Source organism: Dermatophagoides farinae, chromosome 2 (assembly GCF_024713945.1).
Source record: "Dermatophagoides farinae isolate YC_2012a chromosome 2, ASM2471394v1, whole genome shotgun sequence".
NCBI classification, from domain to species: domain Eukaryota; kingdom Metazoa; phylum Arthropoda; class Arachnida; order Sarcoptiformes; family Pyroglyphidae; genus Dermatophagoides; species Dermatophagoides farinae.
The window spans coordinates 3,333,989-3,357,305 of record NC_134678.1 but is presented as its reverse complement, the minus strand read 5'-3'; the positions used below and the strand labels follow the sequence as shown (position 1 = coordinate 3,357,305).

Genomic DNA, 23,317 nt, shown 5'->3' with positions numbered 1-23,317 from the left:
AATCAAGTAACAAAGTTACTCACAAAAATAGCTATAACTGTGATTGATCAATGAATAAACAAGGGAGTAAAAAAGGATATTTTTATTTTTTCACTTTTAAATGTTCATTTCCGGTGGTAATAGAATTGTTAAAAAAAATATATGAATTTCATTTACATATATTTAGTGATTATGAAATTTGCTGCTATTGATGATTTCCTAGATTTCTTATTTTTCTTAGGCGTTTTCGATTCTGTTTCGTCATCATTGTTGTTGTTTTTATTATCACTTTCAATTTTTCCATCATTATCAACATCATGTGATTCAAGATGTTTACGTTGTAGAACGCAACAGAAAAATCCATTTGTCATTGTATTTTCATAATCAGCACGCAAACATAATGATGAAAAGGGATAATCACCTTGTCCTCTGTAAGGCCATTCAGGCATTGGATCAATAATTTCATAATTTATATCTGGATTCAATTCGAACAATTGATGAATTACATTTTCATTTTCAATTTGATATTTTGAACAGGTACAATAAACAATACGTTTAGCATTGAATGATAAAGCGGATTGGAGTATAGCTAGTTGAAATTTTGCTAAATTTTCACAACGTTTTGTTACATTATCGTTATGGTATTGATTGTCTATGGATAGATTATTATATTCTAGTCTTCGGTTTATACCGCTACCAGAACATGATGGATCAAGTAATAGAATATCGAGATCAGGATATTTTATCGGATCAATCTGAGTGAATTCCTGTGTTAGTGATTTGAATTTAACCCCATTACGGCTAAGTAAAATTTTCATATCATTGAAACGTTTTTTATCTTTATCATTAGCATAAATGGTACATTTATTATTCAAACGTGAAGCAATTGCCGCCGTTTTCATTCCAGGTGCTGCACAAGCATCCATAATAATCATATTTACTTCGAGTTTCATGGCTTCAATTGCCAGAAGACTGGACTAAATGAATATAAAGACAATGATTACTAAAAATCAGAAATTCATCTGACTACCATACATACCTTATCTTGCATTGCAATCGAACCATTTTCATACAATTCTATCAATTTTTTCGTCGATTCATCATTGAATACAAATACATCATCAAAATGATAATCGAAAATGAATTCATCGTTATTCAATGATGATGCCAGTGCTTTGAATTGATCGAATGAAATTTTTTCACCATTATTATTATAAGCTTTATGTATGAATCCAAGTTTTTTTAATTTTTCCATCAATTCAGATTTGGAATTTTTTAGATAATTAATTCGAATATATCGTATCCATGGATTTTTCCGATCGATTGAAACATTGTCTTTTGCACTGTTTTTGACTGTTCAAAATGAAATGAGAAATGTTGTTTTAATTGGCAAAAAAAAGAACTAACCGTTAGCATAATGATCAGTGATTTTCTGTTGATTTTCAATCACATATTGTACCTCATCTTTTCTTCTATATTTTAAAAAGCTTTTTTCACCAAACAAAAGTTCAGCAATAAGAATTTCGATTAGATATGAATTTAATGTGTTGGTATCGAAATCCGGTAGTTTCGTTTTAATCTGTTCGATTATATCACGATTTTTCAACACTTTAACCGCTAATGCATAAATCATTTTAATACACTATTAAAATATTATTTGAAATCAAAATTAATTGAATTTTTATTTTACATTCAATGATATAATTAACATTACTTTATCACCAGTGAAACGATTCATCAGACTATTCAATGAGCCAGATTTTTCATTTAATTGCCATAAAACATTTGCAGCCGAATAATAAGCTTTATGTAATTTTTGTCGTTTAATTCGCTTCGGATCTGGTCGAACGTTTTTTTTGTTCCGGTTATTTTTCGATGCCATGATCGGTGACATTTTGCAAATAAAATTTTACTAATTTTTAAGTTTAAAATCAACAAAAAATTTTGTAAACAAAATTCAGATTCAAAACACGTGGGTATCCAACAAAATTCCATTCACCGATAACGTAAACTTGAATCACATGCTGCTATAAAGAATCTGAATCTCTGAATTCATGAATTTCCAATTTGATCATAAAAATTCAAAATGAATTCAATGAGATTGGCAAAATGTTTTCTTAAAAATCATTTTCTCAACGCTCGAATCTCACTAAAAACAACTACATATTCAACTTGTTTAAAACCTGAATTTGATAATAATGTTTTGGATATTCACCGAACAAATACGACGACCACATTGTTCAATGATAATGATGAGCGGATCGATGAAATTTTTTTCGAACAATATGTTTCACATGAATTTCGAATGGATAAACGTGATGCAAAGAAAATTTACTTTCTCAACGATGATTTGATACGAAAACATTATCCGACCAACGAATCGATTATTCATCTTTGTAAATTTCTAAAATTATTTTTTACCGCCGAAGAAATCCAAAATAATCCGAAACCATTTTTAATGCCATTTCAACAATTATATAATCGGTAATCGGTTTTATTGACTATTATGTTTGATTTTGATTTAATTTTTCCATGTTTCATCCATAGTACACTATTGTTGAAAGAAATTGGATTTCGTTCGATTCAGATACCAATGATCGGTTTGACTGCAGAGATCCTTAAACTTAATCTTTCACAACTACGAAAACATTTAAATTATCCGATGGAACAAAATTGTTTCGAAACAATATGTAAACATCTTGAGATTTATGGTGATGCAAAAACAAATTTAATTGTGCATATCGAAAATATCTATGGAAATCGATTGGATCAAATTTCCATACATGATATACGTATTTATTGTGCAGCATGTTATCTATCCAATTGTTTGAAGATTTCGTTCAATCGTGCCGTACATCTATGTCGAAGAAATTCTCGATTATTGAATGAAATAAATCTGACAACTTTAAAAATGAATGTAACATTATTGCAGAATGATTTTAATTATTCACATAATAAGATAATTCATGATGGACTATTTCTTATGACAAATCCGGAAAATCTATCGCTCATATCGACAAAGCTAAGACCGATTGTTGGCGATCATCTCTTTGAAAACTTAATCATTATGCCCGAAATATTGAAATTAAATTTCAAACAAATTATAAAAAACTATCAGCTCATCAAACACAAATGTGATGGACAATTTTTTAGCCGATCAATTGAATTACTTTCAATGGATACGGATCAATTGCTATCTACATTTGATGCAATTGAATCAAACAATGATATTAAACAACTAAAATTAAAAATGTTTGGTCCAGATTTTTTAGCATTAAATTACCAGAAATGTTTGGATAGAATTAAAAAGCTAAAACAAGAAGAAATTCCACTCAATCAAGTGCCATTATCATTTTTCATAGCAACCGATTTGGAATTCAAAAATATGTTGCTCGATCTGACTAATGATCCGGAATTAAGAGTTAGATTTTTTCTCGAAACACGTTTCGGTTTAGATTATAATCAAATTAAAAGCCGTCTTTATGTTATATCGAATGTGAATACAGAAAAATATTCCAATATAAATGCTAATCGTATAATCGAATTTTTAATTTCAATGAATTTCGATAAAGATCTGATCATTCAATTCGTTTATCTGATATTGTTTGATTATAAATTAGTTAAAAATGCCTATTTTTATCTTTGTAATCGAATTGGATAAATCATCATCATCCAACTTGAAGAAAGAAATGTTCTTACAGAATCTTGTTGAACATCTTCAAACTACGAGACCTGCAACGAAAATTTTACAAAATATTTCATTTCCAAATTTAATGTCAATGTAATGTAAATTTTTTTTTTTTTTTTTTTGGTTAAAAAAAATTTTTTTTTTGAATTTATTTTTATCACTTTTTTTAAAATTACAAATTGTATAAAATATATAATTATTTAGTTATTATTTACAGAATGAGAATATGAACAAAAAAAATATTTACATAGAAAAAACAATAAAAATTTTATAGCATTTTCTTTTTTCATTCAATAAACGTTCTATTTGAATGTGCCATCGACAATGTTTCGGAAATCAGATCCAAATGATTAGAATCGATTGTCGAAGTATTTGATGAAAATTTTGTATGATTATGAATAGATGGTAGTTGGTGTTGGTGGTGACATGTAAATCGTATTTTTATTTTCAATTCTATTTTTATCCGATAATCCAGACATAGCTAAAAAAGTTGTTTCATTTGGATGTTGTTTATCGAATTCTATTGTATAATCTTTTGATGGTGCCATTGCAGGCAAATTATGTCCACTGATTATATTGGGCAATGATTCATGATAATGGAATGTTTCTGTATCGTCTAATTGAGTGAATAATGAAGGCTGGTTGCCACCATTTTCACCACCAGCAAATGGATAATTATTAACATCAACTTTAACATTTAATAATAATCCATGTTTAGATTTGTTGTTATTTGGATGTATTTTTGATTTGATTGAAAATTTATTAACATTATGATTATGTTTTTGTTGTTTATGGTGATGATGATCAATGGAATTACTGCGTGGTTGTTTTGTAAATTTTTTCTTCTGATCATCTTTACGAATATACCATATGACACAGTAGATAAAGATGACCAATAACACTAATGGTGTCATGATGAATATAAGGATTACTATCAAACTATATCCTTGCATGGAACCTGTAATCAAAAAGGATTCATTAAAAACAATTTTAACAAAAAAACAATCATGATTTCAATTACCATAACTTTCTTGAAGTTGTTTACCTAATGAATCAAAATGATGATCATTCGATGATGATATTATTGGAGGTCGTTGTTGTTGATTCGAATGTTCGAAATCAGAATCATTTGAATCATCTATAATAGTTTTAACATAATTACACATATCGTCAAGACAACAAGTAATTGTTTTATTATGTGTACGACGAAAATTTGAACTAATTTGATGATTATTTGGCTGTTGCTGTCGATGTATATGAATATGATGATGATTTCTATGATGATTTGATATGGAATGATGATGAGATGAACGTATGGCCAATGCTAATTCTAGACATGAAACACGTTGATCATTTGGTAACATTTCAATACATCCATGACGAGATATATCACTTGAACGATCCATATTACCGAAACCCGAATGTTCAACAAAACAGCCGGCTTGTTGGCCTTTTGATTTGCACATATAACCGGTACGTACACATACTGGTTGATTACAATAACAATGTATGTCACCTATTATTTATTTATTTATTCAATTGATAACAACAACAATAAAAAAAAAAGAAAACAAACGAAAATAAAATTAGATAAAATTCAATTGTAATTAATAAAATAATGAATGAATTACAAGTTTATATAATTTCTAAATATATAAAATATTTTTACTATGTTTACATTTCCGGCTATTCAATTTCATAATAAGCAATTTGTTCTCACATCAATTATGTTCTCTTTGTGATGACAATTTTTCTATTTACTCAGACATTTTCATTCATTGATCAAAATACGCGGATGTAACATAATGATAAATCCCATTTTTTTTCTACATTCAATCCATTTTCATACAAAAAAAAATCCAATCACGACAATGATGCCGACGATAATCCATTATCAACAATCATTTTTTTTTCTGTCTATAGACTTAATGATAAAAGGTATTTGACTGATTGAATGAGTAGTAGTGACTGATATTTTATCTTGAAAAATTGTCGAATAGACAATCATCGTTGTCGTTTGTTATCAAAAAGTAAAATAAAATTTTTCGACTACGTATATTAAGCAAGCCAGCCATTCGGAACGGTTTTAGATAGGAATTAAATTCAGTTTTCAATTCAAGTTCAGTACTACGATCTACATACCATACATACATACATACAAAGCCCATCTCAATTAGCCAATCTTGTATGTTTGTTTTTCCATTCTTCTTCTTTTAGTACAAGTAAATATTTTCAATAGTTTCTTTAGTTTCAACCACTCGACTAAAAACAGCATTCTAAACATACAAAAACAAAGTAATCTAATACACACACACGCTAAAACAGAAAAAAAAATCTAGATAGGAAATATCAGATAAATCTTTGGTGTGGTGGTTGGTTTCGAAAAATATCGTTGTTGTCGTGCAAAGTGAATTGAACCGATCAAATCAAAACAGACGGGACCGTCGACTGACGGTCAAGTCGCCAGTTAAAACTTTGCTATCTGACATGGCATGCAGCATATTCGTTTCTCTAAAAGTAATTTCGCCAAAAGATCATAAGCAAAAGTGAATAGTGAAAAACCAAGGCAATGAAGAAGATGATGATGATGATGATGATGAGGGTCAAGAAGAAGAAAATATTGAGTACTGTGTAATTTACGACAACAACAACAAAAAACGAAACCTTCTCTATCTCTTGACCATATATTTGGCCAACAAATATACACGATCGTCGGACAAGACATGGCAGGTTTTTTTTCTAAACAGAATATGTATGTAGGATAGATGGTAGATGACCATAGATTTCGAAAAAAAAGTATATTCAATATGATGTATGTTCGGTTCGGTTCTGTGCTTGCTTATTATGGGTAATTATATGAAATGAAAATAAACAACAAAGATGGATTGAATAAATAGATTGAGAGCAGTGAAAAATTTTGAAAAAAAATCTTTTGAATCTTGAAAAAGAAAATGATAGCTGAACACACATATACTATATACTATGTCTGAATGATAAGATTGTTGTACAAGTCCGAATAGGAAAAACTTTGATGACGATGATGATAGTCGTCGTCGTCGTCTTCCTCGACATCGACATAGTCGTCGCCGTCTCAGTCTAGTCATCATCATCATCGTCATCATCATAATGGATATGAATAACGTAAAAAATGAAACGACTATTTCAAAATGACAAAATTCAATTACAATCAACTGTGTGATTGGTTGGATGGATTGTCATCATCATTTTGTCTCTTTAAATGAAATAATTAATTTAGACAATATTTTTTTTCATTTTCAATTCAATCATTGAAATGTAAAATGTAAAAAGAAATAAATAAGATTTAAAAATGTGATGAGTAATAATAATCATCATCATCATCATCAACATTATAAAACAAAAACAAAACAAAAAATATCGAAATGAATGGACAACTAGTTCTTTTTCATTTGATATGGCCATTATCTACCTACCTACTACATACACACACTCACACACACACACACAAATGATTCTTACCTATACTTCTAATTAGATAATCATTCATTAAATGTAAAGGTAATTAATATTAGCCATTCAGGTCAAAGTGCAACTACGAAGAAAGCACTAAAGATAAAAGGAAAATAAGTGTATGATGGATGAAACACAACACAACACAACACAACACAACGCAACACAACCAACCAACCAATCATCATCAAAGAATCATTTGTCTTCAGATGTTTATATGAAACACGACAAGCGTGACCAGGATAGAAAAAAAACATAGAATCATGTTTTTTTTCAAAAAAAAAAAAAAAAAAAATCTAACCGAAAATAATTGAAATGATACACAAACATTTCAGTCGATGATCAAAACATCATCATCTTGTTGATGATGAAAGTAACTAACTTTAATTTGGATTTTTATTCAATTCAAAATTTTAACAATTAGACGTGATTATTGTTTTTTTCAGATAATAATTTTGTTTTTTTTAAATGAAAAGAAAATTGGCAACCGATTGTGAAAGAAAAAAAAAACAAATAAAGAATTCTTGAACAAACAAAATCAAAATGAATTGCAATTTCAATATAGAAAATTTTTATTATCCGATGAAAATATATCCAAAGGATGTTCAAATGAATAATGAACGTCATCATCATCATCATCATCATCATTTTCATTGGAGCCACCACCACCATCATAATAACAATGATCATATGTGATTAACTTGTTGCGTGCCATCATCATTACGATAAAAAAAATTTTTATTTATCATTTCACATCAAACAATTGTTAAAAAATAAATTACAACAATGAATTCACAGGACAAGAAAAAAAACAACAACATAGAACACACAATTGTTCAACGTTTTGTATGTTCATCATCAAATAGTTGTTGTTGTAGTTATCAGATTCAAAATCTAACAACAATAGCAAATAATAGTTGAGAGGGAATAGAAATCATTGCAAAAAAACATAACAGAGACACAAGGATAGAAAATAAAAAACCAAAAAAAAAAAAAACGAAAAAGAATAATGTAATATTCGGTTGAATGGATTTCTATAAAAAAAAATTGTAATTGAACTTAATGATCATCATCATCATCATCATCATCATCGAAGATTGGATTTTTTAAAATTTTCATAGAAATTCTTCAAGTCGGGGCCAAGAACAAGCAACTATAAAGATATGTACGTATGATGATGATGATAATGATAGTGAATGGTTACCTCAGACACGCAACAACAACCTGTATGATGATGATGATGGAACAAAAAAAACTAGACTAACCAAATTTCTAGCCATCATCATCATCATCATTATTATTATTATCATCAATCGAATGAGAATTTTTTTTTGAAATGATAATAATATAGTTTGGCTTAAACTAGTCAACCAAACCAAAGTAATGGTTTGCTGGGTCCACCACCACCACCACCATCAAATCATCATCATCATCATCATTGTTATTGTGTTGTGTTGTTGTACACACAATGCTACAAAGCAGATCAATTTCGTAAGGCCAATTGAGAAAAATACAATTATTTGGTTTGCCAGAGAAAAAAGAATTTTCAAATAATAATAATAATAATGATTTTCATCATCATTTGGTATTGAATAATGTAGAATATAACAACAACAATCAACCATCTTATTGGTGTGGAATGATAATGGTTTTTTACAATTCAACCAAGAAATAATGATTGGAAAAAATTGTTTTTGTGGTTTTTTTTATTCTCTCATTCATTCAAAATTCATTTTTTATCTTTCTCACACAAACTGTCTGACAAAAATTGTCGTTGTTAACAGAATGACATTCGCTTTCGATTTAATTTTCTCAGATTCAAATCTATAATTTTTTTTTTGTTAAGATGTTTCCGTAGCATAGTCAGAAAAAAAACAATGAGAAAGAGATGAACCAAAACAAAAAAAAAATCAAGAAAAAAGAAAGGGAAAACCAAGACATAATAATATCAAAATGAATTGATCAACAAGTGGTTATTATTTGATTCAAAACTTTGAAGTATGTGCGTGTGGTTTACAACAACGACAACAACAACAACGAACAACAAATGACACAATTTGTCACAAGATCAACAATGTAATTGAATGCAATTTTCGGTTTTTCGGAATCATGGCCGTGCTATGTAGCATTAAATTTTCATTGTCAAAAAAAAATTATCAACGTAAACGTAAGGGCCATGTATGTATCTCTGTATAGACGACAAGCAACCAAAAAAAAAAAAAAAAAAACAAACAAAATCTAAAAAGTGTGTAGCGGGATAAGTGGACAAGAATTTTTTTTTGAAACCAAAGCGAGGCCATCATCATTGAATCAAATAAGCTTAAGAAAAAAAATGTGGTCAGCCATTGTGTGTGGAGAGGGGAGAAGAAATTGTACCAACAACAAGATCACATTGATGGATTTGAAAGGAGTATTTTTTTTGCTTTTGGAACTAAACAAAATACAAAAAAACAATTCATATAATACAATGGACTAAATCAAACACAGCAGGAGCTTACCCGCCTGCCTATCTATCTATCTATGCTACGCAGTTCCATTTTGGACAGGTATTTTTTTTTCTCAATAGTAATGTTTTTTTGATCAACTTTGAACTTGTACTTTGAACTCTAACTTGTACATAGATTGTTGTAAACACACATATCTACACACAACTTATCTTGATTAAGAAAAAAAAATTGAAAAAAAAGAGTGCAATATCTTTGAAAAGGAAAATGTTCATGTTACACATGAAATGAAAAACGAAACTATCAAAAAAAAAAAAAAAAAAAAAAAAAACAAAACAAAACAAAAACATGGAAAACTCATGATTTTTGAGAAAATCCATATTGATTATCAAAATTCATCGATAAATATTTTGTTTTTATCGTTCATTGTTATCATCATCATAGTCATCAATTAAAGTTCAAAGACATTGTGAACATAATAAAGAAAATTTTGTCACATATCAATGATGACGACAATCTAATCATGTACAATTAAAAAAAAAAAAAAAATAATAAAAATGTGAGTGTTGTTGATTAAAAGATTATATACTGGCCAATGAACGATTAAATCTTGGCTGCCATTTTAATTCAATTCAATTCAATTTTTTTTAATTAGCTTAAAACAATTAGTTATCTTGAAAGTGGACCAGATAAAAGTGCATTAAATTTATTTATATCGAATGACAAGCGAAAAAAAAGAAAGCTTAAAATAAATTTAAAGAATGGTCAGTCGGTTGTTTGGATGGTAAAGAAAAAAAAAGCAAATAGATCAAATACAAAGATATCGAGACATGTTGCATTTTTTTTATTATTATGATGATATAAAACAACAAAACGATTGGCGACGACGGCGACGAAAATCAATATGTTGATTATCTTCATCAACTTCATATATAGTGACAGAAAAAAAGGATCAATTTTATAATTGGGTTATTATATAGCTATATCATCATCATCAAATGGTAAGAAATATATTTGTCATCGAATCTCTCATAATTTAGTCATCGTTTTTTATTTGATATAATTAAGATAATCAATATAATTAAGAAATTGAATTGAATTATCATTTATTTATTTTTCATAAATAAAAAAAAATTTTATTATTTTAAGGCTGGTGCATTCTGTTTTTCTTGATTTTAAATAATAATCAAAAGCAAATTTCAATAATAATAATAGTGATAAAAATAATAAAAGAAGGTTGGAGGATATAGATACACACACACACACCTTTATATATCGTTAGTGACAGATTTTTGTTCTGGTAGTCATAATAATCATCATGATAATAATGGTAATGAAGACAAAAAAACGAAAAAAATCATTAAGTAAAGTTTGATGACAACTATTATCATCATCATCATAATCATGGTAAGGCCAAGGTAGGTAGGTATGTAGGTAGGTCCACCTTGTTCTTATCTCTATTTGTATTCGTCATTTTCTTTTCAACAAAAAAAAAGACAGTCAATGATAATGATAAAAAGCTTTTGAGCATCAAAAAATTATCTTTATATTCGAATTCTTTTAGTTTGGATTTGTTTTTCAAAAGACCCTATATATCTCACTATTATTTTGTCATGGATGATGGCGACAAATAATGTTTCATTCAATAAGCATGATTACGACAAAATTGTTCGAATGTGAATGATTCTCAGCCCTAAACATTTGATGATTTTTATCTGTGTCTATCATCATCATCAATCTAAACTTGACTAAACATTCTAAACATTCTGACTAATCTAAACTATCGATGATGGTTTGCTTTCGCCTCGAGGCTTTTTCTGTTCTATGTTTGTTCGTTCGGTATTTATTTTCTTAATTATACACAACAAAAACCAAATACGATTCAGCCAATTTTTTCGTCAAACAAGAATGAATAAAACAAATGAAATTGAAAAAACACTGAAAATCTTTCATGATCGTAAATGGGTAATAATAACAGACAAAAAAAAACGTTTTTTACCATCTTTAGATGTTTTTCAAATTCAATCAATTTTTTTTTCTCAATATGATTCGCCAAATAATCTCTCTCTCTCACACACACACACAGGCACACTAATCTTTTAATGGAATCATCATTAAGTGAATGAAAGCCGATAAAATAATAACTTGATGAACATTTGCATCAAAATTCGAATAAAACTTACATTTAATACCGGATATTATGATGATAAGAAGTAGACATGATGAAACAATCGGATGAAATATTATTGATCGAGCCATCATTGTGGGAGGTGTTTATAATTTTTGTTTTTTAAACAATATATTCACCACTTGGATGGATCAATTTACGATTCAAGAAACAATAAATGGGACACATAAACACAGACATACACACACACACACACACAGGAATCAGGAATTAAAAATGAGCAAAAAACGCCCATATAAAATATTCGTTCGAAATCTTTAACGTTTTGTAATTGAGTTTTTCATTCAATCACATAGTCGTTGAAATATTAGATTTTGAGAAAGACATACACACACACACTTGATATCAACAACAAATAAAGAAATGTATGATCTATATAAAATGTAGACCATAAATGATGATTGGCGATGTATTGCATCACCATATATTATTATTTAAAAATATCCAATAATAGATCCATATGAACCATGGCAACATTGATTCCAATGGAAAACGCACAATTTTTACGACGATGTTATTTACTCTATACTTGTCAGCCAAATGAATGATATCTGTTTCTAATCGGTATTCAAGCCCATTCTTTTTTTTGTTGCGATGATCATTGGCGATGGTGGTGGTGGTGGTGGTGGTATTAGTTTTTGATCGCCGGCATGGGTATAATGCATTGCCAATTCAAGATCTCGTCGATAAATCTGCTGAGAAAAAAATAAGTAGTGGTATTTGGAATAAACATGGAAAAAACTTACCTCTCTCTCTCTCTCTGTCAGTGTCAGTCAAGACGATAATTTTTTTTGATAGTTTTCGAAAGAAAAATAAAATTCGGTTACCCTCTAATCATCTCAGATCTATTCGTCGATTTAGAAAAAAAGAAATGTTTTTTTTTTGGCATAACATTTGACGAATGATTGTTTGTAGTTCGGTTCGTTCATTTACTATTTACCATTATGATGATTAATATGACCTTGGGCCATAGTGTATACATTGCTGCATTGATTCGATCGGTCAGTCAGTCAGTTAAACAAAACAAAAAAACAAAAACTGGCCTAATAGGGACGATGATAATCATAAGGTTTATGACTGATTGATTGAAAAAAGGATTGAATTTTGACCAAGAGACAAGAATCGTCACTGTCGCGACGATTTCGTATTTGTCTATCCAAAATTGTCAATTATAACATTGTTGGTCAATATGTCTATATGGTAGACGAATGGAGCCAATTATTCGGTAAACTCTTTTGTCTTAAAGGACAAACAATAGTATTCATATACCAGTAAAGAATGAAAGAATTAGAAATTTGAACTTATTTGAATGTCAAATAGGCAATATATGAGAAAAAAATGTCAATTTGTTGATCCAACAAATGTCGATTAGCCATTTGATTTTTTTTCTCTTTTTGTTGTTGAATGAAACATAAAACTTATCATAAATAATCATACAGCCAGCCATTCGATTTGTCGCCGCCGCCGCTGCCGCCGCCGTCGACGTCAATCAAATCAAATGTAATAATACTTCATAAGGAATTTGTCATCATCGACAAAGTGTGTTTTGTATGCTCCAAACACATTGTTAGTGGGGTGGTTCAAAACCATGAAATTATGGACCATAACGATGATGATGATAATGATAATATCACATAGAAAAAAAATAAATAAATGGTAACTATGGATATGTTGTTGATTGTAGATATTTTCATAATTTCCTCTACTCTCACTCTCCCTGTTGTCTATATCTATACTTTATTATATTACCATCTAATTGATAATATGACCAATCCTTGCATTTATTTGGAGTCAATTTTCGTTTTGTCTACGTTCAACAATCACCACCGACGATGAATACAATATAATTCCATGTGTCGTCTGTTTTGTCGTAATGATAACGATAAATATCATTAATGAATCGATATCGCTATATTTGGTCGTCTGCCGCCACAGCTTTTATCGTTTATAATCAATTTTTTTCTTCTGTTTTTGCATTTTTGACTTGATTACAAATGTCGTCCCTATATATCATATTTGGCATCAAATATTTGTCATAAAATAAAAAGAATAAGTTAACGATTAACAATTTACACCAAAATCCACATATATCCGTTACGATAAGATTCATACAATCAAAACATATATGTAAAGAGAGAATGCGCTTGGGCTTGGCGGCAAATAGATGGCGTGATGATAGCGAGAGCAGTCAGTAAAGTTTTGGGGTGATCACTTCATGTTCCTTTTTACTGTTTCAATGTTCATCAATCTATTGTATACAGAAAATAAAGTTCTCTTTGGACCGACTACCGAATTCAACCCGTTCCCTTGTTTTTACAAGTCAGTAGGATGTGATCAACGTCCAATCTCCCGAATGGATTTCCATAAATGTAAGCATCATCAAAGATAGCTTCAATTGTCTTGTGTTGGACCTGGAAAATTCTGGTTTTCTCGACTACCAGTTTTTACAGGAGGTAGCTAACAAATTACCTCTTTCGTTTATCAGACAAGCGACGACCGCTACACAATCGACAAGACTCAACGCTAAAGAGCTGATGACGTTCATCAAGGATGATTCAATTGGAGAATGAACGATCATTGACGCAGAATAAGGAACCAGAATACAGGATTAGACCAGATCAACCATTCAAACCTGCCCGACTACTATCGTTCAACCGAAATAATCATCGATTTTGGCAAAATAATCCTGTACCAAGATACCCACCGTATTCGACTCGTCAAATAATTCCAAAATCATACCAAAGCTACGGAAATCGATCATCTAACAAGCAATCAACTTTTTCCATATTTTCTAAAAACCTTTCTAAAAACTTTCCTAAAAGTCCAACCTAACACGATCAGTTGAGAATCGAGAAAATGGCAAGTCAACAACAGATCCAACAAGATTTTTAATTTTTAATATAATTTATTTATTATATTACTTTATAATTGATTATCATAAATACATTAAGATTAATAACGGCTATTAGCCCCACTAAGAGTTAACGTATCAATTAAATTGTGAATGATCAAGTCAATGTTCATCAATCTATTGATACAGAAAATAAAGTTCTCTTTGGACCGACTACCGTATTCAACCCGTTCCCTTGTTTTTAATGATAAATTCAAGATTGTTTTATTAAAATAAGGTCGACGTTATGACTGTAACAGCTTGGTATGACGAAGAGAGTAGTCTTGTATCTATTAATGATAACAGTGATGAAGAAGATTAATAAAATCACAGTATCAAGCATATTCCCCCGAATCTTTTTTTTTACTTTTCTATAATTAATTCATTATATTTCATTTAATCAGAATTAGAAAACCGAATTCTGTTAAAAAAAAATATATAAATAATAATAATTCATCATACCATATACATTCAGTCAGTCAAGTTTTGGGGTGATCACTTCATGATCCTTTTTTACTGTTTCAATGTTCATCAATCTATTGTATACAGAAAATAAAGTTCTCTTTGGACCGACTACCGAATTCAACCCATTCCCTTGTTTTTACATATATTGATACAATTTTCAATTCAAGATAAAAATTTTATTAAAATTGCAAGAAATCATTATTTTTATTTTGTTTCAACATTTTTTCATTTAGCATTAAAATCTGATCCATGAATTTCCGGTTCATAATACATAAGAACAAATGCTACCCATACATGTAGAATGATAATATAGACAAGAAAAGCTGCACGTGCTGAAGGATACATACGAAGAAAATTTCCTAAACGTATGCTAAATATAAATAATTAAAAATAAATATAGTTTAAAATTAAAATTTGAAATCAAACACAAATCTTACCTGAATGTATCGATTGCCGTGTATGCACGTTTAACTTTACGTGTTACCTGACCATCATTAGGATCATCATGTATTAATGATTGAACACTATCATTATTCCCACCGGTAATACGATGTTTAATCAGATTCGTAAATGATGGTGAGTGATATATTCCAATTGCAACTGAAAAATCAAATTAATAAAAGAGTAATGCTTTTGTTAGAATAAAATTAGCAATGAATTTGTTAGAAATAATTTACCATCATTTTTTAGTTGGCCATTATTCATCACTAATTCATGTAATTTTTGTTCACTTCTTTCCAATTGTAATTTCAATGAATGATTGGTTGAAGATAATTGTTCAATCATTGATTGTTTTGTGATTAAATTTTCTGTTAATGATTTTAGCCGTTGTTCCCATTCATTGGTGATTGATGTATTCATCATAAATGATGATTGATCATCATCCATTTGTACCAGATGATGATTGGTTGTGGTACGTTGTTGTTTAAGAATCAATTGTCGCCGTAGTTTATCAATCTCATCATCACGTTCAGTGATTCGTGCGGAAAGACTGGATTTTATTTGATTCAGATCATCCTGATATGATTTACGATCACGAGATAATTGATCGATTTCATTCTGTAAATTCGAATTAATTTTTTTCTCCTCTTCCATTTGATCTTTCAATGTTTGAATTTCTGCAGTTTGCCGAGGAATCGTTTCATTTTCATCCTTATCCAACATTGATTTCATCTGATCATATCGACTACGTAATTCAATCAATTCATTCATTAATGTATTACATTGTTCATGTAGAATTTTCATTTGCCCATCATCATGATGATCATGATCACCATCATCATCATTGGTTTTGTTGGAACGTGACGTTTCCATCAGGTCATCTTTATCTTTCAATGTTTTTTGAACTTTACATTTAAATTGTTCAAATTCTTTTTCAATTGTTTCACATTTTTTACGTAAACTATTATTAATCATTTCTAATTCGGTACGGTTAGATTTTTGTTCATTCAATTGCCGTCGGTAATTATCCAATTCTTCAATCAATGATCGTTGATTGTCCTCAAGGCGTATGATTTGTTGATTACTACTATCCTGTATTCGTTTTGATTCAGCTTTTTCAAATTCTAAGGATTGTTTCAACGATTCAATTTCTCGTTGCAAATTGATTGTCAATTCATTATTTTCAGATTTATTCTGAAGTTCATGTCTAATCTGTTGATGTAGATGTTTCAATTCTTTATATTTTTCCTCTTTTTCCTGTATTTCAACCAATAATTGTTCTGTTTGAACTTTGAGGGCAGCGATTTGGGAATCTTTTGCACTAATTGAGGCAATTAGATCATGTTCTTTTGAATTCAATTCCTTAATCAATTTTTCATTGGCCATATTTTGATTATAATAATTTTGTGCTTTCAGTTTTTGTTTCTTGAATGCGCCATTCAATTCCAGGATTTTCTTGTTTAATGAATCAAGCTCTTTAACATCACGTGTGAGGATTTCACGTTTTGTTTTTAATTTATTATTATCATTTGATGATTCATCGTGATTAGAATTATTCAACGATTGCCATTCTTCTTCGGGGATATTATTATCCTTGTTTAAATATTCCATAAGTCTATCATCATCGTGTGATTTAGAATTACGTGAACCAATTGAATCATAACTTGATGTACGGGTATGTTCACCTTTTCGGCTATTACCATTTTCAGAAAGAAGTGAATTCGTACTCGTACTTGTTCTTAAACTCATTATATCGGGTCTGATTCGATAAGATTAAAAAAATTAGTTGATTAAAAAAAGTTTGAGAAATGCTTACGTATCAATATATTCTGTATCAAGCAAATGTAAACTTCCATTATGATCATTTGTCGTATCCGATTTATTAAAGGAATGTTTTCGAACATTTTTATGATTAACATTTGTTAATGCAGTTGCGGCACTTTTATCGACAGCATTTAGGAAGTTTTCGGCTTTTCCAGCAATTTCCGTCAGCCAAGACATTGTTTGAACATTTGTAGATTAAAAAACAACCAAAACAATAATTTAAAAAAAAACAAAATAATAAAATGACAACAACGCAATCAAAACATCAAAACAACTTTTTTATATCAAAACACGAGATTTGTGGACATCACCAAATGTGTTTGGGTTTTGTTTTTCGAATTGATTCAATATATTGGATATAAGCAACGTGTTTTCGGTTCTGTTTTTTTTTTCATTTTTAATTTCAAATTTTTTTTCTTTGGTCTTTCATTAACGATGGCCAATAACGGTACTAATCTGAAAGAAATCATCTGCCATAATCTAAATCAGGCACTTTCAATGGATAAAAATATTCGTGAAAATGCTGAGCAACAATTGAACATGTTGGAAACGAATGAAGGTAAAAATGAATTCTTTTCGTTGATTTGAAATCTAATTGTTTAATTTATCCAAGATTACGGTCTTCATTTAATGGAAATAACTCTTAGTGAAAATTTAGATTTTTCCATACGACATTTAGCTTCGGTATTGTTGAACCGGTATATTGCTAAACATTGGTGTGATACAGCAGATAAATTTGAGCCACCTGAAGTGCCAGATCCTGTTAAACAATTGATACGTGATTATCTTCTGAAATCATTAGCGATTGTTATCGCTGACGAGGATAATATGCCAACAACCATTCGAAAATTATTAAGTTCATTTGCACATTCAATTAGTAATATTGCACAATATGATTGGCCACAACATTGGCCGCAGCTTTTTCCAATGCTGAATCAATATCTAATTTCCGGATCACAAAGTGCCATTTATAGTTCATTGAAAGTTTTCAAAGAAATAGCACACGAAATAACCGATACACAAATACCGGACGTAGCGCCCGTATTGTTGCCACAACTTTTGAACATATTCACTTCACGAAAATTTGCCATCCGTACTAGTACAAATGCAATCAAAATATTCGGCATAATTTCCGAAACGATTATGGTGATGAATGAATTAGATAAGAATGCTATCAAAAATCATCTTGCAGAATTTATCCCTCGATTCACCGAATATTCTATTGAAATTCTTATGACACCTGAAACCAGTGATACGGTTGATATTGGTATGAAAAAAGAGGTCATTTTCATTCTAACCAAATTGTTGCGTTATTGTCGGAAATATATGAAAACTTATTTACCGAAAATTCTGGGACTAATTTGGCAACATTTAACAACATCAGCACAAATCTATGTGAAATTTAAAGTTAATTCTGCTGATGGTGATTTCAATGATTCACTTTCAGAATCTGTAGATTCAGATGGAGAAACAATCGGTTTCGAAAGTTTAATCTATACGATTATTGATTTTGTTAATTCAACATTTGAATTTGCTAAATATCGTGTGCTTATCAAACCTGTTCTTTCGGATCTTCTCTATTATCTTCTCTGTTATGTACAAATGACTGATGAACAAATAGAAAAATGGCAATCCAATCTTGATCAATTAATCGAAGAAGATGATATTGATACATCGGCATTTTCTCTTAGAATTGCTGCACAGGATTTAATAATGAATCTAGCTCGTGATATGACTACGTTGAATGATAAACATTGTAAAAAAGATGATGAACTATTTAAAATCGCATTCCTTCAAGCAATTCAACGACATTTTTCCGAAGCATCTGAATTGGAAAAGACACAAAAAGCACGACAAATTTCGCCGCAAACTTGGTGGAAAATTATTGAATCGTGTCTATATGTGATGGGAATTCTTTCATCGACCATTATTTATACGATAAAAAGTGGTAAAAATACTGCAAATGAATATAAAAGCATATTGGATAATGTTTTATTGAATCTAAACATGACCGAATCATTTATGGCCGGTAGATCATTGTGGACAGCTAGCCGTTTTTCACAAATCATGAATGATCAATCATTGGATAATTTTCTGCGAATAACATCAACATTATTGAATACCGTTGAAGCTCCGATATTACGTGTGTATGCATTGCGTGCAACTTATTATTTTTTCGAAAATGTTCAAATGAATCAACGAGTTTCGGTGATCAAACCACATCTCCCACAATTTCTACAAGGATTAATTTCGATCGGAATGAATTGTAATAGTGATACTCTCTATCTTATCCTACAGATCATTGATCTCCTTTTAGAGTTGGATTCCGAATTCACTGCTACTGTATCGAGTTCAATTTGTTCAATTTCCCTATCATCATTTCTACGTTTTCCCGATGATGCTATCATATTTGATGTTGTACTTTCCATTTTGGATCGACTTTTCTCAACTGATCAATGTTTTTCTGAAATTCAAAAACGCTTATTGCCAATTATTGTTGCAATTTTGCACTCTAATCCTAATGATCCAAACGTTTCCGAATTGATATCTAACCATAAGATTCCACCACAAAATATGGCCATACTACAACCACAAGCATTGGATATGCTTACCAAAATGATTAATCATTCGAATGGATTGAATGATTTTATGATACAAAAAGCTTATCCTTCGATGATTAATTGTATAAATAAAGCATTTAAGGATAGTTCGGCAATATTTCAAAGTGGTACAGAATGTTTAAGTGCTTTCCTGAAAAAAGGTTCCGATTTCATTGCTCGTTACGTTGATCCAACTACAAATCAAAATGGAATCATTTTGGCTTTGAATGTAAGTTCAAAAATTTTACTTTATTTTTTTAAACAATTATTTTTTTTAATTCAAGATTTGCATCAATCTATTGAATCCACATACATCTGATTCGGCCGCTTCATACGTTGGTCGTGTAATCGTCATTCTAATAATGAAATCTAATCAGATTATTGGACATGAAAATATTCAACATTTATTACGATCCACATTGGTTCGATTAAATACAAGTAAAGAATTGCCGATCATGCAAAGTTTAATATTGGTCTTTGCACATCTATTATATACTGATTTATCGACCATATTAGTGTTCCTGAATTCATTACCAGCGCCGGATGGTACGAAATCAGCATTGGAATTCGTTATGGATAAATGGCTTGGTATTCAACGATATTTTCATGGTTATGAAAATAAAGCATCAACGGTTGCATTGTGTCGACTGTTTCAACATGCACTACAACAACAAGCAAATAATAATCAAGATAGTAATAACAGTGGTGATATGAATTTCATAAATCTCAATCAAATTCAAGTTTCTTGTGATGATGAATTTGATTGTGATAGTTCACAAACAGCAAGAACTCGTTCACAAACGGCAAACCAAAACAAGAATGTAAAGAAACGTTTTGTTCCTTGTACATTGAAGATATTGAAATTATTAATAAATGAAATGGTTCACATCCGAGAATATAAAGCCGAACAAAATGCTAATGATGAAGAATATGATGATGATGATTCTGATGATGAGATCGATGATGAAGATGATCAATATGAAGATTTGGATTCATCAATGAAAATTGCTACTGCCAAACAAGGACAGCAAATGATTGATCTAACTGATTTATTGTTGACAGACGATGGTCATATTGAAGATCAAGATGACGATGAAATTCTTAGCGAAGAAATCGGTAACCTTGATCTTGAAAATGTATTGCAAACTTTTCTTAGTGAATTTCGGCATCTTCCGATGGCCAGAGATTTTATTGTTCATTTAACACCAACCGAATCGGATCTGTTGGGACAGCTTTGATTTATTTGTTATTATTAGTTTTATATGTTTATTTCAATTTTTATATCGACATTTTCCATCAAATAAAATATTAATAACTCATTGATTTTGAATGATTTAACCATTTATCGATTGACAAACCAGTAATATGTAATCATTGATAATCATTAAAATTAGATACGATTGTGCATCTAATTTGGCCATATAATCATCATCAAAGGAATCGTCGGTGGTAATATCACTGATCATCGATTCTTGATTTTCATCGTCGATAAATGTTGAATTAATATCAAGCTCAAACATTTCTAATCGATTTATTTGACTGAATAGATGATTAAATTCGATGGATAAATTTTGGGCAAATTCATGTTGCCGGTGATCTGTTTTATTATTCAAAAAACATTGATCAAAATAGCGATCTTCAATACGTTTGATCATCTGATCTAATTGATCGATTAGTAATGATGATGTCTGATGGGTCGAATCATGATTCATTTTTAATTGACAAAATTCTTCAACAATTAATTGTGATATGATTTGTTGGCAATCTTTTTTATCGAATAAATAATAATTTTGTTCAATCAAATTTGTTTCAATCATTTTCTCTGCTAAATGATCCAATGAATCCGGTAATAAGGTGAAATCTAATTTCTAAGTTTTGTTTATGTCAAAAGAAAGAAAATTTAAAAAAAAAATTTATGTAACAATTTCGAATTGAATAAATAAATACTTTTAGTGAAGCAATAAAATTGACAACGAATTTGATTTTAAAATGCCATTTCAATGCATCTTGTATTTTGATCGTATTTAAATCGTCAAATTCAGTTCGATTTGAATTCAATTTCCATTTAATATTCCAATTATTATTGAAAATATTTCGCATCCAAACATACATAACATAACCGATTGTATTGATGTGTTTTAAATTTTCATCACTCGAATTTGGCGATAAATAAACCTGACATAGTAATGAATACATATATGAATCCAATGATTTCATTATATTTACATAGATCACTATGTTTGGTGGCAATTGTTGCCAAAAATGCATTATATAATGCCTCATCTACGAAATAATGAATGATTCGATAATAATTAATTCTTATACAAAGCAAACACATTGAATTACCTGGCCATAATTTTCACATAATGCAGCATCAAGCAGACATTGACAATGGGTTTTATATAAATTTGTAAAGATAAATTCATCATTCTATTAAAAGAATTATATTCATAATTATGATCATTTTTTGAATCAACTTTTATAAATAACATTACATTGTAAAGTTGATCTTGTGGTAATCGCATAAATGAAAGCATTAATTGTATAATGAAATGGTGATCATTTCCATGGGAATTTCTTTTCGATTCACTTTGGGATAATATTGTCAATGGTTTTGATGATGATTTATTATTGCAGGCAAAACTGGGTGCTGATTCGGTGTATGTTTTACTGTTTTCATTCGAATTCAACAATGTTCCATTGATTTTCGAATTTTCTTTGAAATTAATATTATAGTACTATAGTTTTTTTTTTGATGATAATCATTATTATTTTGATTTTAAAACAATCAATCATACTAACATGATATTTACTTTGACCACGAGCTCCTAAACGTTTTGATTTAACACCAGGAAATCGATTACGAACCAATTTTCCAAATGTTGCTTTACAAACGGGTATGAAATTATGTTGTTGACAAAATATAAGATAAGTTTCATAGATTAATGATCGTGAAATTGAAACACCTGGTCGAAATTGAAATGTATGATGAAGCCATTCGAATGTCATCACCGTTTGTTGATTTCGAATAATATGGTCGTTCATCGTAAATGATGTATCATTTATGTTGACAGAAAAATCATTATCGAAATTATATTGTTGATTATCACCAATATCATTTTGATAAAATGGCAAACTATTGGTCGAATTTTGTGATGTGGACAGCGAATCAATAATGATTGTATTGTCCGTTATATTATTATTAGTGATAATATTGTTTGCCATAATGTTTTGCCATCAATCTATGAAATCGAACTAAATCAAATTATCATTGTGTTAGCAGCCAAACTAATCCTATAATCAATCTTA

General features: G+C 29.7%; 6 protein-coding genes across 8 annotated transcripts; 2 read left to right on the top strand and 4 right to left on the bottom strand.

Annotated features, from left to right (window-relative positions):
• Nucleotides 1-67: 67 nt before the first annotated feature.
• On the bottom strand, nt 68-1,985 carry Nsun5 (Nop2/Sun-like domain containing protein 5). The gene is made up of 4 exons (XM_047055336.2): nt 1,694-1,985; nt 1,387-1,621; nt 1,019-1,332; nt 68-956 (listed from the first exon to the last, which is right to left on the bottom strand). The coding sequence occupies exons 1-4, from the start codon at nt 1,871-1,873 to the stop codon at nt 153-155; spliced, it is 1,533 nt and encodes a 510-aa protein (XP_046911292.1). The 5' UTR covers nt 1,874-1,985; the 3' UTR covers nt 68-152.
• Nucleotides 1,986-2,056: 71 nt separating this feature from the next.
• LOC124492428 (uncharacterized) lies at nt 2,057-3,954 on the top strand. Its single transcript, XM_047055322.2, is given in 3 exon segments — nt 2,057-2,463; nt 2,527-3,631; nt 3,633-3,954. Coding segments are annotated over 3 exon segments (1,635 nt in total). The 5' UTR covers nt 2,057-2,065; the 3' UTR covers nt 3,765-3,954.
• Nucleotides 3,796-13,097, bottom strand: LOC124492441 (uncharacterized). 3 transcript variants are annotated; one of them, XM_075728509.1, is made up of 5 exons: nt 12,729-13,095; nt 12,535-12,633; nt 11,784-12,480; nt 4,689-5,183; nt 3,796-4,625 (listed from the first exon to the last, which is right to left on the bottom strand). In XM_075728509.1, the coding sequence occupies exons 3-5, from the start codon at nt 11,860-11,862 to the stop codon at nt 4,060-4,062; spliced, it is 1,140 nt and encodes a 379-aa protein (XP_075584624.1). In that variant the 5' UTR covers nt 11,863-12,480; nt 12,535-12,633; nt 12,729-13,095; the 3' UTR covers nt 3,796-4,059. The 3 variants fall into 3 exon arrangements, with proteins under 3 accessions (XP_075584624.1, XP_075584626.1, XP_075584625.1); XM_075728511.1 differs by having other exon boundaries at nt 4,713-5,183; nt 11,784-12,483; nt 12,535-13,097; XM_075728510.1 differs by having other exon boundaries at nt 11,784-12,483; nt 12,535-13,096.
• Nucleotides 13,098-15,303: 2,206 nt separating this feature from the next.
• Nucleotides 15,304-17,675, bottom strand: LOC124500150 (golgin subfamily A member 5). Its single transcript, XM_047064189.2, has 4 exons — nt 17,401-17,675; nt 15,821-17,343; nt 15,581-15,743; nt 15,304-15,513 (listed from the first exon to the last, which is right to left on the bottom strand). The coding sequence occupies exons 1-4, from the start codon at nt 17,583-17,585 to the stop codon at nt 15,369-15,371; spliced, it is 2,016 nt and encodes a 671-aa protein (XP_046920145.2). The 5' UTR covers nt 17,586-17,675; the 3' UTR covers nt 15,304-15,368.
• On the top strand, nt 17,666-21,331 carry LOC124500139 (importin-9). Its single transcript, XM_047064182.2, has 3 exons — nt 17,666-17,967; nt 18,022-20,237; nt 20,293-21,331. Exons 1-3 carry the CDS (start codon nt 17,844-17,846, stop codon nt 21,244-21,246), a joined length of 3,294 nt encoding a protein of 1,097 aa, XP_046920138.2. The 5' UTR covers nt 17,666-17,843; the 3' UTR covers nt 21,247-21,331.
• LOC124500163 (uncharacterized) lies at nt 21,247-23,260 on the bottom strand. Its single transcript, XM_047064201.2, has 5 exons — nt 22,811-23,260; nt 22,504-22,746; nt 22,355-22,438; nt 21,956-22,291; nt 21,247-21,876 (listed from the first exon to the last, which is right to left on the bottom strand). The coding sequence occupies exons 1-5, from the start codon at nt 23,231-23,233 to the stop codon at nt 21,343-21,345; spliced, it is 1,620 nt and encodes a 539-aa protein (XP_046920157.1). The 5' UTR covers nt 23,234-23,260; the 3' UTR covers nt 21,247-21,342.
• Nucleotides 23,261-23,317: the final 57 nt, after the last annotated feature.

What these genes read in the sequence shown, in the direction of transcription:
- LOC124500163 (XM_047064201.2), bottom strand. Translation starts at nt 23,233, where the DNA reads ATGGCAAACAATATTATCACTAATAATAATATAACGGACAATACAATC. An exon ending in TATGTGAAAATTATGGCCAG is followed by an intron (nt 22,292 to 22,354) that starts GTAATTCAATGT and finishes ATTATTTCGTAG; the next exon opens with ATGAGGCATTATATAATGCA. An exon ending in ATTTTATTGCTTCACTAAAA is followed by an intron (nt 21,877 to 21,955) that starts GTATTTATTTAT and finishes AACAAAACTTAG; the next exon opens with AAATTAGATTTCACCTTATT.
- LOC124500139 (XM_047064182.2), top strand. Translation starts at nt 17,844, where the DNA reads ATGGCCAATAACGGTACTAATCTGAAAGAAATCATCTGCCATAATCTA. An exon ending in CATGTTGGAAACGAATGAAG is followed by an intron (nt 17,968 to 18,021) that starts GTAAAAATGAAT and finishes AATTTATCCAAG; the next exon opens with ATTACGGTCTTCATTTAATG. An exon ending in GAATCATTTTGGCTTTGAAT is followed by an intron (nt 20,238 to 20,292) that starts GTAAGTTCAAAA and finishes TTTTAATTCAAG; the next exon opens with ATTTGCATCAATCTATTGAA.
- LOC124492441 (XM_075728510.1), bottom strand. Translation starts at nt 11,862, where the DNA reads ATGATGGCTCGATCAATAATATTTCATCCGATTGTTTCATCATGTCTA. An exon ending in CATAATATCCGGTATTAAAT is followed by an intron (nt 5,184 to 11,783) that starts GTAAGTTTTATT and finishes AATAAATAATAG; the next exon opens with GTGACATACATTGTTATTGT. An exon ending in ACAACTTCAAGAAAGTTATG is followed by an intron (nt 4,626 to 4,688) that starts GTAATTGAAATC and finishes TTTTGATTACAG; the next exon opens with GTTCCATGCAAGGATATAGT.
- Nsun5 (XM_047055336.2), bottom strand. Translation starts at nt 1,873, where the DNA reads ATGTCACCGATCATGGCATCGAAAAATAACCGGAACAAAAAAAACGTT. An exon ending in ATCGTTTCACTGGTGATAAA is followed by an intron (nt 1,622 to 1,693) that starts GTAATGTTAATT and finishes ATATTTTAATAG; the next exon opens with TGTATTAAAATGATTTATGC. An exon ending in CGATTGCAATGCAAGATAAG is followed by an intron (nt 957 to 1,018) that starts GTATGTATGGTA and finishes ATATTCATTTAG; the next exon opens with TCCAGTCTTCTGGCAATTGA.
- LOC124500150 (XM_047064189.2), bottom strand. Translation starts at nt 17,585, where the DNA reads ATGTCTTGGCTGACGGAAATTGCTGGAAAAGCCGAAAACTTCCTAAAT. An exon ending in TGGCCAACTAAAAAATGATG is followed by an intron (nt 15,744 to 15,820) that starts GTAAATTATTTC and finishes TTGATTTTTCAG; the next exon opens with TTGCAATTGGAATATATCAC. An exon ending in ACGGCAATCGATACATTCAG is followed by an intron (nt 15,514 to 15,580) that starts GTAAGATTTGTG and finishes ATTTATATTTAG; the next exon opens with CATACGTTTAGGAAATTTTC.